Raw genomic sequence first — 19,499 nt, forward strand, 5'->3', positions numbered from 1 at the left:
GTGGCGACTGGGGGATTTTCACAGTAACTACATTGCAGTGTTAATGTAAACCTACTTGTGACTAATAAACTTTTAAAAACTTTTCTTAGTTCGGCCGCACTTGGAATATAATGTTCAATTCTGGTCGCCACACTACCAGAAGGATGTGGAGACTTTGGAGAGGATACAGAAAAAATTTACCAGGATGTTGCCTGGTATGGAAGGCATTAACTATGAGGAGAGGCTGGAGAAACTGGAGTTCTTCCTGGATTGACAGAAGTTGAGGGGCGACCTGATAGAAGTTTACAAGATTATGAGAGGCATGGAGAGAGTGGATAATCAGAAGCTTTTTCCCAGGGTGGAAGAATCAATTACTAGGGGGCATATGTTTATGGTGCAAAGGGCAAGGTTTAAAGGAGATGTACCAGGCAAATCTTTTACACAGAGGGTAGTGGGTGCCTGGAACTTGCTGCCTGGGGAGGTAGTGGAAGCAGATACGATAGTGACTTTTAAGGGGAGTCTTGGCAAATACATGAATAGGATGGGAACAGAGGGAGATGGTCCCCAGAAGGGTAGGGAGTTTTAGTTCAGACGGGCAGCAAGGTCGGTGCAGGCTTGGAGGGCCGAAGGGCCTGTTTCTGTGCTGTAATTTTCTTTGTTCTTGGTCTTTGTTCAGTACTGATCCTTGTGGCACACCAGTCACTCAAACAGGGTTCGACCACCACCCTTTTTGTCTATTACTAAGCCAGTTTCAGATCCATCTCGCCAAGTTTCCCTGAATTCCATGTCTCTTTTTTCAGCAATACTCAAGTTCCGTATTACCAAGAACTACTTATTAACTTTGTTTTTCTCTCTCCACAGATGCTGATAGACATGCTGAGTATTTTCTGTTTTTATTTCAGATTTCTAGTACCTGCTGTATTTTGTATTTGTCAGCTGTATCAGCCCTCATTCTCTCTCATGTCCTTAATTAATTCACATCATTGCTCAGTATACTGCAGGTCCTGCTGCTTTCCCAAACTCTTATAGATCCCACTCAAATGCTTCCATAGACATGTAGCATTAGCATTGCAATTACTTTCCATTTTTGCTCAGTCTAAATTGTGTTTTGCAAGAATCATAAATAGAATTATACGAACATGCTTAACACCAACTTAGAGTTTTATTGTAGACAGCCCTCCATTTAAACAATACTTGTAAAATTTGAGATTTGCTTCATTCCAATATTGTTGAGTCCTTTTTTAATTGGATGCGCCACTTGGTACATTTTCCTGTTGCACCATTAGAAGATGATATTTTCATGAATGGGAATTCTCCTCACAGGGAAAAAAAGTGGCATCATTCCACTATCCAGGAGGAAATGTGACATACGGTGGGCAAGCATTGTATAGATCTCTTGGCGAATCACTAACTCACCCAGATGCTAATGAGACGGAATGGAGGCTAAACATCGATATTGTCTTGGAATGGTTTGAAAAGGAAGATTTTGATTTTGTCACTCTTTACTATGGAGAGCCTGATCATATTGGGCATAAAGTGGGACCAGAGACACAAGAGAGACGTGATATAATTCGACAGATTGATAGAACCATTGGTTACCTAATAAACAGCATTGAGAGGCACAACCTGAAGGATAAGCTAAATGTTATAATAACCTCAGACCATGGAATGACAACAGTAAAGAAAGCTCCTAAAGTGAATGAAATCAAGCTGTCAAAATTTATCAATTTTAAAAATATTAAGTTTGAGCTTTTAGACTATGGAGGTTTTGGGATGCTTTTACCAAAGAAAGGAAAGACAGAAGAAGTCTACCAGGCACTGAAGAATGCCCATCCTCATTTAAACGTCTATAAAAAGGAGGAGTTTCCGGAAAGATTTCACTACAGTAAAAATGATCGTATTTTACCAATCCTTGTTTATGGAGACAATGGCTATAATATAAATGGGGTAAGTAACAAGCACATTTATTTATGTTTTAACTATATAAGGGTCATGGAAAGTATAATTCAATCAAATCATGTAAATTTTAAATTTCTATATAAATTAAACAGTAAATAATCTGAAAGTCTGATCCTTCATAATATGTTCATTTCTTTCATAGTTCTACAAAATTTCTAACCCAAATTATTTCCACATGTTTTAATTCCATCTTCAATTTTTGCCATTTTTCTCAGTCCATTAATAGCCACATTTTCAGGTCGTAATGTAATAGTAAAGTAGCAACAAAATTCCTTTTTAATCCTGCAGACTTCCCTACCCACCCAGCTGAGATGCTTTCCACACATCATTGCAGATTGCGAGAAGACAGAAATTTACTCCAGGACCACTTAAGATAGAAGCATTCTACAAACTTCAGATTTGGTTTATCTTTCTCTGGAAGACCAGTCTGAGATCAAGAATTTATTTGAAACTAGAGTCATAAAGGCATCGAGTTGTTGCAGCACAGAAAAAGGCGTTTTGTCCCATCGGGTTCAAGTTCTCTGTAGAGCAATCCTGGCAGTCCCACCATTCCAGTAGCCATGCAAATTTATTTCGCTCAAGTACCCAGCCGATTTCTTTTGAAATTGTTGAGCATCTCTTCTTCCAACATGCTTTGCTACCAGAGTAGAGAGGTGATAACATCACTGAACCATTAATCCAAAGGCCAGACTAATGTTCTGAGGACATGGGTTCAAATCCCACCACAGCAGCTAATGAAGTTTAAATTCAGTCACTAAATCATGAAGATAAAGCTAGTCTCACTAATAGTGACTATGGCAACTATTGTTGATTGTTGTAAAAACCCATCTGGTTCATTAATATCCTTTAGGGAAAGAAATCTACAGTCCTTACCCGGTCTGGCCTACATGTCCTTCCAGATCCACAACAATGTGGTAGATTCTTAACTGCCCTCAGAAATATCCTAGCAAATCACTCAGTTTAGGGACAATAAGGGATAGGAAAAAAATGATGGCCTTGCCTACAATGGCCACATCCCCTGAATGAATTTTGAAATTACCTTAATAGGGTAGTTCATTTCTTATTGAAACAAGTTGTTACATCTTCATTTCTACTGTTCCTTGTGTTGAAATTTTCCAAATGCAGCTCTGCCTTCCAGATTTTTACATTTAACTGCACGTATGCATTCACTTGAAGTTGCTACCTGATTACTCATTAATAAGGGTGAATTTCCTTTAGTCTTATTGCTATTTTTACAATAAATTCTGGCACAATGAACTCTCAAGTTCAGAGAAGAGATTATATGTTTTGTTAACTTGAAACACACAACAGCTAATTTTTGGAAAAAAGATAGTCATAGCAGAAATCTTCATTTTCTGAGTACTGTGAGATCCAGTGAGATATTCTTCAATCAACTATTTATCATTTCAGAGAATCATAATTTACTTTAATAAAGGAGACCATGGATTTGACAATGACCAAATGGACATGAAGATGATTTTCCGAGCTTTTGGCCCTGATTTTAAGAGTGCCTACCTGTCAGAACCTTTTGACAGCATTCATACATATCCTTTGATGTGCAAGTTATTAGGAGTCAAGCCCGAACCTAATAATGCATCGTTAATATACACTGAAGGGATGTTGGTGGATTCACTTAAAAATGGACTCGATAAGCCAGGTATTGAGTAGTTTATCTATAGGCTTCTTTGACACTTATGTGCAATCTGTAACATTAAGAGGAAGATACGTTACTTATTTTCAATTATGTACTGGTTAATATATTTTCATGCCATTGGGAACAGTTATGGAAATTAGTAACATTAGTCATGTAATTACTGATGGTGTTTAACATTGTAAATTTTCATTTTAAATATATATTGCAACTAGATTGATTATTCCATTCATGAAAGATAAGTAATTCATCAACATGCACAAAGGCGTTCTGTCTGACAGCTTTATAAAATATCTTTTGTTACCATCCCAGCTAATGTTACTGCTGGCCAAGTAAGATCCACTTCGACTCTGAAATGCCCAGGCATTTGATGTTTCGCATAATAATTCTGTCACTGCTTTTCAGCTCAAATCAGTGCTGCATCTTTGGAGTCCTCAGGTGAGATAGCTGAGTCTTAGTACAATCACAATGAGGTGAAAGGGTTGTAACTTGAGGTTCAGTTAACAGTTGCAATGGCTTCTGCAGTGGACCATTTGGTGTTTGCCTTTCAGGTGCATTCAGCAGGTTAGCAGATTTTTGGGAAAGAGGGTTTCTTAATCCTTACTAATTGTGTGGTTACAGAATTTGCAGGTTTCCTGTACATTTTTGGCAGAAACGGCAATTGATTTTTTAAAAAAAACTTCCTCTTTGCCAAGACCTTTTCTGAAGTTGTTTCTCAGAGTTCTTCCGGTGGCTCAGCACACAAAATGGCTTTACAAAGTTCTGATGTGGAGATGCCGGCGTTGGACTGGGGTAAACACAGTAAGAAGTTTAACAACACCAGGTTAAAGTCCAACAGGTTTATTTGGTAGCAAAAGCCACACAAGCTTTCGAGGCTCTGAGCCCCTTCTTCAGGTGAGTGGGAATTCTGTTCACAAACAGAACTTATAAGACACAGACTCAATTTACATGAATAATGGTTGGAATGCGAATACTTACAACTAATCCAGTCTTTAAGAAACAAAACAATGGGAGTGGAGAGAGCATCAAGACAGGTTAAAAAGATGTGTATGGAGACAATACACATCTTTTTAACACATCTTTTTAACCTGTCTTGATGCTCTCTCCACTCCCATTGTTTTGTTTCTTAAAGACTGGATTAGTTGTAAGTATTCGCATTCCAACCATTATTCATGTAAATTGAGTCTGTGTCTTATAAGTTCTGTTTGTGAACAGAATTCCCACTCACCTGAAGAAGGGGCTCAGAGCCTCGAAAGCTTGTGTGGCTTTTGCTACCAAATAAACCTGTTGGACTTTAACCTGGTGTTGTTAAACTTCTTACTGTGTTTACAAAGTTCAAAAGCTTAAAATGGCTGCTATCATGAGACCTGGTCAAAATACCAAGTCATTTTGCAAGTAAGACCAGTGCAATCAGTTGCAGTGTTCAAAAAGTGCCAAGATTTTGACACCTTTAGATAAAGCCTTGCCTGTTTGAGGATTTACTGAATTTCAAAGGTCATTTCAGGTTTGTAATCCACTCAGATCTTTCCGAAAGCTCAACCACATTGCAGGGGATAAGGTCAACTGCCAGCCTCACGACTTGTGTCCATTTAAAAAAAACTTTTTTTTTACAAAATTAATAATATCACAACTACACATGACAATACAAACAGAAAATGGGGCGGCACGGTGGTTAGCACTGCTGCCTCACAGCGCCAGGAATCCAGGTTCAATTTTGGTCTCGGTCACTGTGTGGAGTTTGGACTTTCTCCCTGTCTCTGCATGGGTTTCCTCCGGGTGCTCCGGTTTCCTCCCACAGTCCAAAGATGTGCGGGTTCGGTTTATTGGCCTTGTTAAATTGACCCCAGTGTCAGGGGGATTAGCAAGGTAAATGTGTGGGGTTACTGGAATAGCGCCTGGGTGGGATTATTGTCAGTGCAGACTCTATGGGCCGAATGGCCTCCTTCTGCACTGTAGCAATTCTATGATTCGATGAAAAGTGCACAGCAAATGGTGTCAGAATAGGAAAAATAGTAAAAAGACAGAATTAAAAGTTCTTTATCTGAATTCATGCAGCCAGGTGGATGAATTGATCGCACAAGTAGAAATAAATGTCAAAGATAATGGTAACCATTACAGAGAGACTGGCTGGTGTTTTCTCCTTTTTGCACAGAGTGCTGGCTGAGGTGAGAAAACTGGTGCAATGCTCACAGGCTGCACAGCCAGCTTTCCCCACCAGATAATGCAGCACTCTGCAAAAAAAAAACTCTGCAGTCGTAGCCCACACTATCACTATCACTATTGGCGGATGGGGCTGGAGAAAGATAACCGAGGCCACTCTATACTCTGATTTTAAAACGTTCTACCCTCCGCACGTACATGGAGACATCCCCACAGACACAAGGGCAACTCTTCCCCCTATGTCACTCTGCGGACATGAGGAACCCCTTCCCCCGCATCAAAGATGAGGACATCCTCCTCAATGTAGCTCCCCAGAGGGGCCTGTTGGCGCTGCCTTGCAGGAATCAGGTGAAGGAAACCCACTGGTGAGATGCAGAGGTAAATATAGCCCCAATGGGACCAGGACATGACTGAGCAGTACCCTAGCACGACCCCTTGGCATTGCCTCAGTCATGAAGTGGAGATGCCGGCGTTGGACTGGGGTAAACACAGTAAAAAGTTTAACAACACCATGTTAAAGTCCAATAGGTTTATTTGGTAGCAAATGCCACTAGCTTTCGGAGCGCTGCCCCTACGTCAGGTGGAGTGGAGAAATGCTCACAAACAGGGCATACAGAGACACAAACTCAATTTGCAGAATAATGGTTGGAATGCAGTCTTTACAGGTAATCAAGTCTTAAAGGTACAAACAATGTGAGTGGAGAGAGCATTAAGCACAGGTTAAAGAGATGTGTATTGTCTCCAGACAGGACAGCCAGTGAGATTCTGCAAGTCCAGGCAAGCTGTGGGGGTTACAGATAGTGTGACATGAACCCAAGATCCCGGTTGAGGCCGTCCTCATGTGTGCGGAACTTGGCTATCAGTTTCTGCTCAGCGACTCTGCTGCGGAACTTGGCTATCAGTTTCTGCTCAGCGACTCAATCACCAGGCAAGACTGTTCTCTTCCTGTTGGGGAGCACTTCAGCGGTCACGGGCATTCGGCCTCTGATCTTCACGTAAGCGTTCTCTGAGGCGGCCTTCATGACACGTGACAGCGCAGAGTCACTGAGCAGAAACTGATAGCCTGGAGTCTCCATGACAGCGTGATCTGCATGGAAGCTTTCACTGCAATGAGCGTTGAAAGATTACGATGCGGAGCGCGCCAAGAGACTGGCGCAAACACCCCTGTTTTCTCACTGTTATGCCATCTCAGTCCCAAAAGGTTTGCCCGGTATCTTTATACTGGTTCTGGACACCCCCACAATCAGGAACATCCATCCTGCGTCTACCCTGAGCCTGTTAGAATTTTATAGATTTCTATGAGATCCCCCCTCATTCTTCTGAACTCCAGTGAATACAATCTTAACCAACTCAATTTCTCCTCTTATGTCAGTCCCACCACCCCAGAATCAGTCTGGTAAACCTTCTCTGCACTCCCTCAACAGCAAGAACATCCTTCCTCAGATAAGGATACCAAAACTGCACAATATTCCAGTGGTGGCCTCACCAAGGCCACATCTGGAATTGCAGCAAGACATCCCTGATCCTGCATTCGAATCCTCTCAATATGAAGGCCAACATACCATTTGCCTACTTTACCGCCTGCTGCACCTGCATGCTTACCTTCAGCGACTGGTGCACAAGGACAAACAGGTCTCATCGCACATTGCCCCCTCACCATCCAAAGCCATTCAAATAATAATCAATCTTCCTAATTTTGCTACCAAAGTGGATAATCTCACATTTATTCAAATTATACTGCATCTGCCATGCATTTTCCCACTCACTCAACTTGTCCAAATCATACTAAAGCATCTCTGCATCCTCCTCACAGCTCACCCTCCCACCCAACTTTGTGTCATCTGCAAATTTGGAGATATTAAATTTAGTTCCCTCATTTAAATCATTAATATATATTGTGAATAATTGGAATCTGAACACTGATGCCCCATTAATTACTGCCTGCTGTTCAGAAAAAGAGATAAGTCCTACTCTTTGTTTCCTGTCTGCCAACCAGTTTTCTATCCATCTCAATACACTACCCCCAATTCCATGCACTTTAATCTTACATGCTAATCTCTTATGTGAGACCTTGTCGAAAACCTTCTGAAAGTCCAAATAAACTACACCCACTAGCTCACCATCACCAACCCTACTAATTAAATCCTCAAACAATTCCAGTACATTTGTCAAGCATGATTTCCCTTTCGTAAATCCATGTTGACTTTATCTGATTCTACTGCTGTTTTCCAAATGTTTTGCGAGAAAATCTTTGATAATGGACTCTAGATATTTCTCCACTACTGACAGCAGGGTTGACTGGTCTATAATTCCGTTTTCTCTCCACCTTCCTTTTTAAATAGTGGGGTTACATTAGCTACTCTCCAATCTGTAGGAACTGTTCCAGGCTCTTTAGAATTTTGGAAGATGATCACCAATGCATCCACTATTTCAAGGGACACTTCCTTAAGTACTCTGGTATGAAGATTATCAGGCCTTGGGGATTTATCAGCCTTCAATCCCATCAGTTTCCCCAGTTCCTCCCTCTCACTAAACCCTGTGTTCCCCCACATTTCTGGTACTTTATTTATGTCCTTCTTTGTGAAGACAAAACAAAAGTATATATTTAGCTAATCAGCCATTTCTTTGTTCGCCAGTATAAATTCCCGTGTTTCTGACTGTAATTCTGATATTTGTCTTCACCAATCTTCTTCTCTTCACAAACTTATAAAAACCTTTAGTCAGTCTTCATGTTGCCCACAAGCTTACTCTTGTACTAAATTCTAAACTGTTCCCAATCTTCAGGTGTTTTGTTTTTCTGGCTAATTTATATGTCTCTTCCTTGGATCCAATACTTTCTCTAATTTCTTGTGTAAGTCATGGTTTGGCCACCTTCCTGCTTTACTTCTGCGCCAGACAAGAATAAACAATTGTTGCAGTTCACCCATGTGCTCTTTGAATATTTGCGATTGCCTATTCACCATCATCTCTATAAATAATATTTCCCAATCTATCACTGTCAACTCGTGACTCATACCATTGTAGTTTCCTTTAAGATTCAGAATCAGCTACATTACTCCATCTTGATGAAGAAATCTATCATATTATGGTCACTCATCCCCAAGTGGCCTTGCGCAACTAGATTATTCCTTTTTCATTATACAATACCCAGTCTAGAATGACATGTTCTCCAGTTCCTCAACATATTGATCCAGATAACCATCCCGTATACATTCCAAGAATTCCTCCTCCACAGTATTGTGACTAATTTGATTTGTCCAGTCTATATGCAGATTAAAGTCACCCATAATTACAGATGTTCCTTTATCACGTGCGTCCCCAATTTCCTGTTTAATGCCATTCCCAACATCATCACTACAGTTTGGGGGGTCTATATACAGCCTGCACTGATGTTTTTTGTCCCTTAATGTTGCTAAGCTCTACCCATACAGATTCCACATGTCGGAGCTAATATACTTCCTCAGTTTTACATTAATTTCCTCTTTAACCAGCAATGCAACCCCACTGCCTTTCTTTTTTGTCTGTCCTTCCTAAATGCTGAATTATATCATACCTGTTTACGCCTATTTGCACAATTAATTAATCCACTTTATTGCGAATGCTCCGCAAGTTAAGGCACAAAGCATTAAGTCTTGTCTTTTTAACATTACTGTTCCCATTCCCAGTATTTTTCACTGTTGGCCCCATTTGATTCTGGCCCTGGATTTCTCTGCTTGTCACTTTTCTTATTCCCCTTACTGTCTTTTATTTTTGTTCTTGTTTCCCCCTCCTCTGACTCCTTGCATAGCTTTCTATCCCCCTACCAATTTAGTTTAAACCCTCCCCAAGTACTGTACCAAATACTCCCACTTGAACATCAGTCCTGGTGCTGCCCAGGTGTAATCCATCCAGTTATTTTTGGTCCCACCTCTCCCAGAACCAATCCCAATGTTCCAGTGTAGGTTAGATGGATTAGTCATGGTAAATGTGTGGAGTTACGAGGATAGGGTAGAAGAGAGGGTCTGGTGAGATACTCTGTAAAGGAGGCAGTGCCAACTCAATTTGCCAAATGGCCTCCTTCTGCACCATAGGGATTCTATGAGGAATCATAAACCCTCTGTCACGCCATCTCTTCAGCCACATATTCATCCAATATATCCTGCTATTTCTATTCTGACTAGCACGTGGCACTGGTAGTAATCCTGAGATTTTTGAGATCCTTCTATTCTGCTTTTAGGATGTAATCTTTTTTGTAACCTATATCTTTTAGACCAATGTGTACCACGTCCACTTGCTGTTCACCTTAAGAAGGTCGTGTACCTGCTCCAAGTCATCCTTGACCGCAGCACCAGGGAGGCGACATACCATCTTGGAGTCTCACTTGTGGCCACAGAAAAGCTTAGCTATTCCCTTTACAATTGAATCCCCCATAACTATTGCATCCCCCACACTTCCTACTTCCCCCTTGTGCAGCAGAGCCAATCATTATGCAATGAATTTGGCTGTCGCTGCTTTCCCGAGAGGCCATTCCCCTCAACAGTATCCAAAGCGGTATATCTGTTTTGCAGGGGAATAGCCACAAGAGATTCCTACACTGCCTGTCTTGTGGTCACCCATTCCTTTCCTACCTGCCTGCGCTGTGACCGCCTCTCTAAATGCGCTATCCATGATACTCTTCACCTTGTGGATGCTCCACAGTGACTCCAGCCGTTATTCAAGTTCTGAAACCCGGGCTTCCCAGGTTAGAACATAGAACATAGAACATTACAGCGCAGTACAGGCCCTTCGGCCCTCGATGTTGCGCCGACCAGTGGTACCAATCTAAAGCCCCTCTAATCTACACTATTCCAATATCATCCATATGTTTATCCAATAACCACTTGAACGCTCTCAACGTTGACGAGTCCACCACTGCTGCAGGCAGGGCATTCCACGCTCTTACTACTCTCTGAGTAAAGAACCTACCTCTAACATCTGTCCTATATCTCTCACCCCTCAATTTAAAGCTATGTCCCCTCGTGCTAGCCAACACCATCCGAGGAAAAAGGCTCTCACTATCCACCCTATCTAATCCTCTGATCATCTTGTATGCCTCTATTAAGTCACCTCTGAACCTTCTTCTCTCTAACGAAAACAACCTCAAGCCCCTCAGCCTTTCCTCTTAAGACCTTCCCACCATACCAGGCAACATCCTGGTAAATCTCCTCTGCACCCTTTCCAACACTTCCACATCTTTCCTATAATACGGTGACCAGAACTGTACGCAATACTCCAAATGCGGGCGCACCAGAGTTTTGTACAGTTGCAGCATGACCTCCTGGCTCCGAAACTCAATCCCTCTACCAACAGAAGCTAACACACCGTACGCCTTCTTAACAACCTTATCAACCTGGGTGCCAACTTTCAGGGATCTATGCACATGGATACCCAGATCCCTCTGTTCATCCACACTACCAAGTATCTTACCATTAGCCCAGTACTCTGTATTCCTGTTACTCCTTCCAAAGTGAATCACCTCACACTTTTCCGCATTGAACTCCATTTGCCACCTCTCAGCCCAACTCTGCAGCTTATCTATGTCCCTCTGTAACCTGCCACTTCCCTCCGCACTGTCTACAACTCCACCGACTTTAGTGTCATCCGCAAATTTACTAATCCATCCTTCCACGCCCTCATCCAAGTCATTAATAAAAATGACAAACAGCAGTGGCCCCAAAACAGATCCTTGTGGTACACCACTAGTAACTGAACTCCAGGATGAATATTTCCCATCAACCACCACCCTTTGTTTTCTTACAGCTAGCCAATTCCTGATCCAAACCACTAAATCACCCTCAATCCCATGTGTCCGTATTTTCTGCAAAAGCTTACCATGGGGAACCTTATCAAACGCTTTGCTGAAATCCATATACACCACATCAACCGCTGTGTCAAAATAAAAAGCTTTTCTTTTGGACAAGGTCCCACACGAGATTAGTGAGCAAAATTAAAACTCATGGTATTGGGGGTAACGTATTGATGTGGATAGAGAACTGGTTGGCAGGCAGGAAGCAGAGAGCAGGAATAAACGGGTCCTTTTCAGAGTGGAAGGCAGTGACTAGTGGGGTACCGCAGGGTTCAGTGCTGGGACCCCAGCTCTTCACAATTTACATTAATGATTTGGACGAAGGAATTGAATGCAATATCTCCAAATTTGTAGATGACACTAAGCTGGGTGGCGGTGTGCGCTGTGAGGAGGATGCGAAGAGGCTGCAGGGTGACTTGGACAGACTGGCTGAGTGGCAAATACTTGAAAAATGCAATATAATGTGGATCAATGCGAGGTTATCCACTTTGGTGGCAAAAATAGGAAGGAAGATTATTATCTGAATGGTGGCAGTTTAGGAAAAGGGGAAGTGCAACATGACCTGGGTGTCACGGTGGAACAGTCGCTGAAGATCGGCATGCAGGTACAGCAGGCGGAGAGGAAAGCTAATGGCATGCTGGCCTTCATAGCAAGAGGATTTGAGTATAGGAGTAAGGATCTGTTGCTGCAATTATACAGGGCCTTGATCAGGCCACAGCTTGAATATTGTGTGCAGTTTTCATCTCCTAGTCTGAGGAAAGACATTCTTGCTATTGAGGGAATCCAGTGAAGGTTCACCAGACTGATTCCCTAAAGGACATTAGTGGACCAGATACATTTTTCCAACAATCGACAATGACATGATCATCAGTGGATTCTTAATTCAAGATGTTTATTGAATTCAAATTCCACCATCTGCCATGGCGAGATTCGAACAAAGGTCCCCAGATCATGGTCTGAGTTTCTGGATGAATAGTTTGGTGATAATCCCACTAGGCTATCACCACCCCTGGTAGGGTGGGAATGTGATGTTGGGAAATTTCAGTTGCACATTTCAGCTAAACAGATTGAAGTTCGAAATTACCAGTGAATACAGCAAAGGAATCTGAGACAGCAAGTCAAATTTACTTCATTTTCTTATATGCCCTGTAGAGGAGAGGAGATCAGATCATCTTCCTGCAGTGATAGCTTTTAGTGTTGTTCTCTCGCTCCTGGCCTTAGCAGCGACAGCACTTGTGACTTACCACGGCTGTTTAAAGAAATGAACGGTAAGGAAACTTTAAAATAATTGACTATGGTATGGTTCCCTACCCAATACTAACAATTATAGCCCAGACCATTCAATCTCCAGATTGTCGGAGTCCAGATGAATAATCCAAGATGAGCAGTGGGACCCTGGAGAAGTCCAGACACACTGGCCTATTTGGGAATTGCCTGGTAAATCTGAACCTCCGACTAGCAATTGTCTTGCACCCCGGGACCCTCCTCAAGTCTCCACTCTTAAGTGGAGTCATAGGGTGGGATTTTATGCCCTCGCTCGTCCAGAAACCGTAAAATCCCGCCTGAAGTTAATGGACCTTTCTATGGCCCGCCCCTCACCTGCTCCGATTCCGTGGCAGGCAGGGCAGTAAACTTCCGGCCATAGAGTCAAACAGTTGTACAGCACAGAAAAGGCCCTTTGGCCTATTGTCAGTCTGCACCGACAATAACTACTACTAAAGTCATGCTAATTCCACTTTCCAGCACTTGTCCCATATCTTTGATGTTTCAAGAGCGCATCCAAATACATTTTAAAGGTTGTAAGGTTTCCGGCCTCCATTACATATCCAGACAGTGCGTTCCAGATTCTCACCATCCGCTGATTGAATCTTTTTTTCTCAAATCCCCTCTGAATCTCCTGCCCTGCACCCGAAAACTATGCCCACAAGTGATTGACCCCTCAACTAAGGGGAACAGCTGTTTTCTATTCATCCTGTCCATACCTCTCATACTCTTATACACCTCAATCATGTCCCCCCTCAACCTCCTCTGCTCTAAAGAAAACAATCCAATTCTAACCAATCTACATATCATCTCTTTTATTTCTCTTGGACTGTTAGGACGTCTATAGAACACTCCCAGCTATGTGATTGCTCTTTTTTGGTTTTTAAGTTCTACCCATATGGTTCCATTAGAAGAGCCTTCAAAGATGTCCCTTCTTGCTGCTGTAATTGATTCCCTGATCAAATTGTGACATCCCTTCCTTTTTTACCTCCTTCTTGTCCCTTCTGAAGATCCTATATCTGGAATATTGAGCTGCCAATCCTGTCCCTCTCTCAACTATGTCTCAGTGACAGCAATGACATCATACCCTCATGTTTTAATATGTGTCTCAACTCATCTGCCTTGTTTTCAAAATAAATACCATCCAATCTTGCCAAACTCCCTTGTGCATTAACTGGCCTGTAACTTCTATACCTTCCTGACTCACTTGCTGTCTCTTCTAATTTTGGCTGTGTATCTCCCCCTGCTGAACCCTCTCTCAGGATCCCACACCCCTGCCATGTTAGTTAAAAGCCTCCTTAACAGCACTAGCAAACGTCCTTGCAAGCACGCCAGTCACATTTCGGTTCAGGTGCAACCCGTTCAAAAACAGATCAAGAAAGAAATCCTTTGAAATTCAATTACTGCAAAAAGCAGACAATGTAAAATTATGAAAAATAAAGCTTAGTGCTTGTCCAAGTCACAAAGAGCCTGCCTGTGCAAAATTTCCTACAAGTGCATTACAAAGCTGTTTTTTTACTATATCTAAACTAATGTGATCTAAACATGTTCTTACTTGAGGAACTTTTAGTTACGTAATATCTAACTTGTTTCTTAATTACCAGATCTAAACAAGAACATTCTGCAAGACACAATGGAAAGGAAACTTCAGCAACAGTTTTGAAATCCATCCGAAAAGATGACCATAGCCAATTATCAATTATAAAAATGTTTAAAGAATGTTTGAAATCCACCTGTTAAAGCAATCTTGAAATGTCATCATGTTAGTGGGGGGAATATTACTCTCTTGTTCACATTGGGATCCACCCCCAGTTTGAAAGGTGTTAAAATTTCTGCTTTAAAAAAAAGGAGACAATTTGATTAAATGTTTCTTTATAAAAATAGAAGTGATCGAACTGCATGCTAAAAATACAAATCTCATCCTGCTATTATCCTCGAGCTGAAACAACAGTCAGTGATGTTCAGATATTGCACTAATTCTTGTTCACCACAATCACCACAGATATTGAGATAGATTCTCTGATCCCGCTGCAGTGAACGGAGATTTGATGAGCGCCAAATTCTCTGTCCTTGCTTGAGGCGGCGGCACGGCATGAACGGCCGTAGAATTCGCGTTGCTAGTCACAGGACACAAAATTGATTCTTTTGATTTCATTCATTAGGACACAAGGGACAAATATTTCTTACTTGAAATCATAGAAACCCAGAAATAAAGGAAGTGAAATGCAACTTTTGGGTGTGAAACTTATTTACTTGTACTTTAAATACCGTTAGCGGGTCTGGGACTGAAGTCTCCAGGCCTGCTAGCCTCTCCCCCTCGGTCAGGAGTATTTCACTCCAGCAGGGTTTAGTATAGCTCCCCTGTTGCGGGGAGCTGGAGACCTGGCTCCACTGGAGTGATGTTTCAGTAATGTTTCCCAGTCCATCATGGCCAATTCATGCCTCATACCATCATTGTTACCTTTATTGAGATTCAGAACCCTGGTCTCAGAATCAACTACATCACTACCCACATTGACAAAGAATTCTACCATATTAGAATTAGAAACGGGAGAGGTGCCGGAGGATTGGAGGATTGCGGATGTGGTTCCTATTTTCAAGAAGGGGAATAGGAATAGCCCAGGAAATTACCGTCCGGTGAGTCTAACCTCAGTGGTTGGTAAGCTGATGGAGAAGATCCTGAGGGACAAGATTTATGAGCATTTAGAGAGGTTTAGTATGCTCAAGAATACTCAGCATGACTTTGTCAAAGGCAGATCGTGCCTTACGAGCCTGGTGGAGTTCTTCGAAAATGTGACTAAACACATTGACGAAGGGAAAGCGGTAGATGTGGTTTATATGGACTTTAGCAAGGCGTTTGATAAGGTCCCCCATGCAAGGCTTCTCGAAAAAGTGAGAGGGCATGGGATCCAAGGGGCTGCTGCCCTGTGGATCCAGAACTGGCTTGCCCAAAGGAGGCAGAGAGTGGGTATAGATGGGTCTTTTTCTAAATGGAGTGATCTGTTCTGGGACTCTTAGTACTGTAGAGGATCAGAAGGACCTTGGGGTCCGGGTCCATAGGACTCTAAAATCGGCCCCGCAGGTGGAGGAGGTGGTTAAGAAGGCGTATGGTGTGCTGGCCTTTATCAATCGAGGCATTGAGTTTAGGAGTCCGGGGATAATGATGCAGCTATATAAGACCCTCGTCAGACCCCACTTGGAGTATTATACTCAGTTCTGGTCGCCTCATTACAGGAAAGATGTGGAAAAGATTGAAAGGGTGCAGAGGAGATTTACAAGGATGTTGCCTGGATTGAGTGGCATGCCTTATGAGGATAGGCTGAGGGAGCTTGGTCTTTTCTCCTTGGAGAGATGTAGGATGAGAGGAGACCTAATAGAGGTATATAAGATGTTGAGAGGCATAGATCGGGTGAACTCTCAGAGGCTTTTTCCCAGGGTGGAAATGGCTGCTACGAGAGGACACAGGTTTAAGGTGCTGGGGTGTAGGTACAGGGGAAATGTTAGGGGGAAGTTTTTCACACAGAGGATGGTGGGCGAGTGGAATCGGCTGCCGTCAGTGGTGGTGGAGGCAAACTCAATAGGGTCTTTTAAGAGACTCCTGGATGAGTACATGGGACTTAATAGGATGGAGGGTTATAGGTAGGCCTAAAAGGTAGGGATATGTTTGGCACAACCTGTGGGGCCGAAGGGCCTGTTTTGTGCTGTAGTTTTTCTATGTTTCTATCTTTCTATTATGGTCTCTCGTCCCCAAGGGTTCTCTCACAAGTAGATTGATTTGATTTATTATTGTCACATGTATTAATATATAGTGAAAAGTATTGTTTCTTGCGTGCTATACAAAGCATACCATTCATAGAGAAGGAAATGAGAGAGTGCAGAATGTAGTGTAACAGTCATAGCTAGGGTGTAGAGAAAGGTCAACTTAATGCAAGGTAAGTCCATTTTTTCTGGGAACGTCAGGTCTCCTGGCACTCTGGATGCCGACATAGAACCTGTAGCGCTTTATGAACTATAATAGAGCCTGGAAATAAAAGGCAATCTGGTGAAGGGATTCTGACACTGTTGACTTACTTCAGTGGCAACGAGAAAAAAGAATGACCCAAATGACCAAAACCTTCCAGGAACTGGCAGACCTAGTGAAAGAATATTATGACCCTAAGCCACCTCTGATCCTGAGAAGGTTTTACTCGGCCCAATCATTCTCTGGTGGGGGTGGGGGGGGGAGGAGGGAGACCCGATCATTCACTCGGCACCCTGGGTGATGGCAGAGTCTGCTATGACTTTCTTAACAAGGTTGAGACATCTGGCAGAAGCCTGGTAATTCAGGTTGATGCTTAATGAGATGCTAAGAGACTGGCTGGTATGCGGGATAAATAATGTGACGATCCAAAAATGCCTGCTGCTGGAGGCCCAACTGGACTGCAAACAAGCACTACAACTGGCTTTGTCTTTGGAAAAGGCGGCAAGTGGTGCATATGAGTTACAAGGGTTCCCAATGGAAATGGACACCAACGCCAGTGCAACTGAGTTAGGGGGACCACCACTTAGGGGCAGGCAATGATATAGATGCCCTCAGGAAGGATCCGGAAACAAGTAAACCGAGGTCTGAACACAGGATTGCGCCAAAACAAGGCCACGTTTGGACGAGAAAGACAACAGCCCCTGCAGAATCCCACCCAGCAAGACACTAACTGTTGCTGGTATTTGGAGTCAGAGCAGCAAAAGAAAGTCTCAAAATCTAGATTGAAGAAAAGACAGGTAGGCCGATTACCTGGAGGATGCACCTACATCCGATGAGGCTGAATTAAACTGCATAACAATGACCAAATCAGAACCTATTAAAATAACCTTAAGGCTGAATGGACGAGCAATATTAATAGAGGTCAACACAGGTGCAGCCGTATCGCAGTCGGGGAAGCAGTGTTCAGCAAAACTCGTACTAGACTTCAATCCTTATCCTGAAGGGGGACCACTGAGAGTTGTGGGTACACCTATGGTACAACATTTGTTCCAGTTTCTTACGAAAAGCTACTGGTTCGGCTTCCATTAATGGTAGTGGAGGGCTCGGGTCCGAGACTAATGAGGCGAAACTGTCTGAGAGAAATCCAACTGGATTGGGTGAACATTTTCCAGTTGGAGAATGGTATGCGAGTGAAGTCCTGTTAAAATAACCAGAGGTGTTCAGAGGCTAGGAACAATAAAAGGAGCCAAAGCGACATTACACGTTGATCCGGACGCAGTCCCGTGATTCTGCAAGGCATGTCCGGTTCCATTTGCTTTAAGGAAAAGAGTGGAAACAGAAATTACAAGATTGGAACAAGAAGGTGTAATAAAACCTGTCCAGTTGTGGAATGAACAGCACCTATGATGCCTATTATGAAGCCAGATGGTTCAGTCCATCTTTGTGGGGACTTTGAACAAGCAATAAACCGTGGTTCACAACTGGACAAATATCCGATTCCCCAGTTAGGGATTTATATGCAAAGCTGGCAGGGGGACTCTTATTCTCAAAATTAGATATGAGTCATGCTTATTTGCAGTTGCAGCTAGATGAGGATTCTCAGAAATATGCCACAATCAACACCCATAAGGGCCTCTATCAATACACACGGTTGCCATTTGGGGCATCAGCAGCCTGTTCAATTGATCATAATAGGCACCACAGGTGGCGTAAGAAATGGGCAGCATGGTGGTTAACACTGCTGCCTCACAGTGCCAAGGACCTGGGTTCAATTCCAGTATCGGGTCACTATCTGTGCTGAGTTTGTATGTTCTCCTAGTGTCTGCGTGGGTTTCCTCCGGATGCTCCGGTTTCCTCCCACACGCCAAAGATATGTGGGTTAGGTACATTGGCCATGCTAAATTGCCCCTCGGTGTCCTGGGATGTGTAGGTTAGAGTGATTAGCAGGGTAAATATGTGGGGTTACAGGAATAGAGTCTGGGTGGGATTGTTGTCAGTGCAGACTCGATGGGCCGAATGGCCTCTTTCTGCACTGTAGGGTTTCTATGGTTTCTTCTGTGGTAGGTGCTGTCCATTCCGCAAACTAGACAACAAAAAGCATTTCTCCCTCCTTATGCACATGCTGGCTGTTTAAAAACTGTCTAAGGACCTTCCTCCAGGTTCTGTAGATGTTCTGCCTTTGTTTTACCCATAACGAGAATGTCGTCCAGGTAAATGGCCACCTGTGGTAAACCTTGTAATTTGTTCTCTGGAAGAGACCTATCTGGGTTATAAAGTAGGCAAAGCAGGTCTACATCCTTTGGCAGACTGGATTAAAGATGCTTCAGCTCCCACCTCAGTCCAGAAGTTGTTATTCCCAAACCTGGGGTAGAGAGGTAGGCGGGAAGGTGGAAAGGCAATATGAAGCCCAATGCAGAGGCTATGAGAGGCAATTGGGGGTTGGTGATAAAGTCTGGGTGAAGAATTACACAAATGGTCCCGCATGGTTACCTGGAACAGATGAGTCCAGGACGTGACCTGTATCTTACCAAATATGCATGGGAGAGGGCCTCCTGAAAAAACACCTAGATCAGGTGCAAGCCTCGAAATAAGTCAGCCCCAGAGCCAACCCAGCCCAGCGGGCCCAGAGCCGAGGAGAGTCCTCCCAGACCGGCCAGTCCCACCTCTCCGCCACCCGTAGTTAAAACTTTGGAGTCTGAAAT

General features: G+C 43.0%; 1 protein-coding gene across 1 annotated transcript in view; it reads left to right on the plus strand.

The window, feature by feature from the left end:
• LOC144510892 (ectonucleotide pyrophosphatase/phosphodiesterase family member 7) overlaps positions 1-15,062 on the plus strand; it is a 40,968-nt gene extending 25,906 nt beyond the window's left edge. Inside the window, exons 3-6 of the mRNA XM_078240954.1 lie at positions 1,303-1,926; positions 3,349-3,595; positions 12,726-12,841; positions 14,441-15,062. Coding sequence (XP_078097080.1) covers positions 1,303-1,926; positions 3,349-3,595; positions 12,726-12,838 — 984 coding nt within the window. The 3' untranslated portion in view covers positions 12,839-12,841; positions 14,441-15,062. The remainder of the gene's footprint in view (positions 1-1,302; positions 1,927-3,348; positions 3,596-12,725; positions 12,842-14,440) is intronic.
• The last annotated feature ends 4,437 nt before the right edge of the window (positions 15,063-19,499 follow it).

Source organism: Mustelus asterias, chromosome 23, assembly GCF_964213995.1.
Source record: "Mustelus asterias chromosome 23, sMusAst1.hap1.1, whole genome shotgun sequence".
Taxonomy (NCBI): domain Eukaryota; kingdom Metazoa; phylum Chordata; class Chondrichthyes; order Carcharhiniformes; family Triakidae; genus Mustelus; species Mustelus asterias.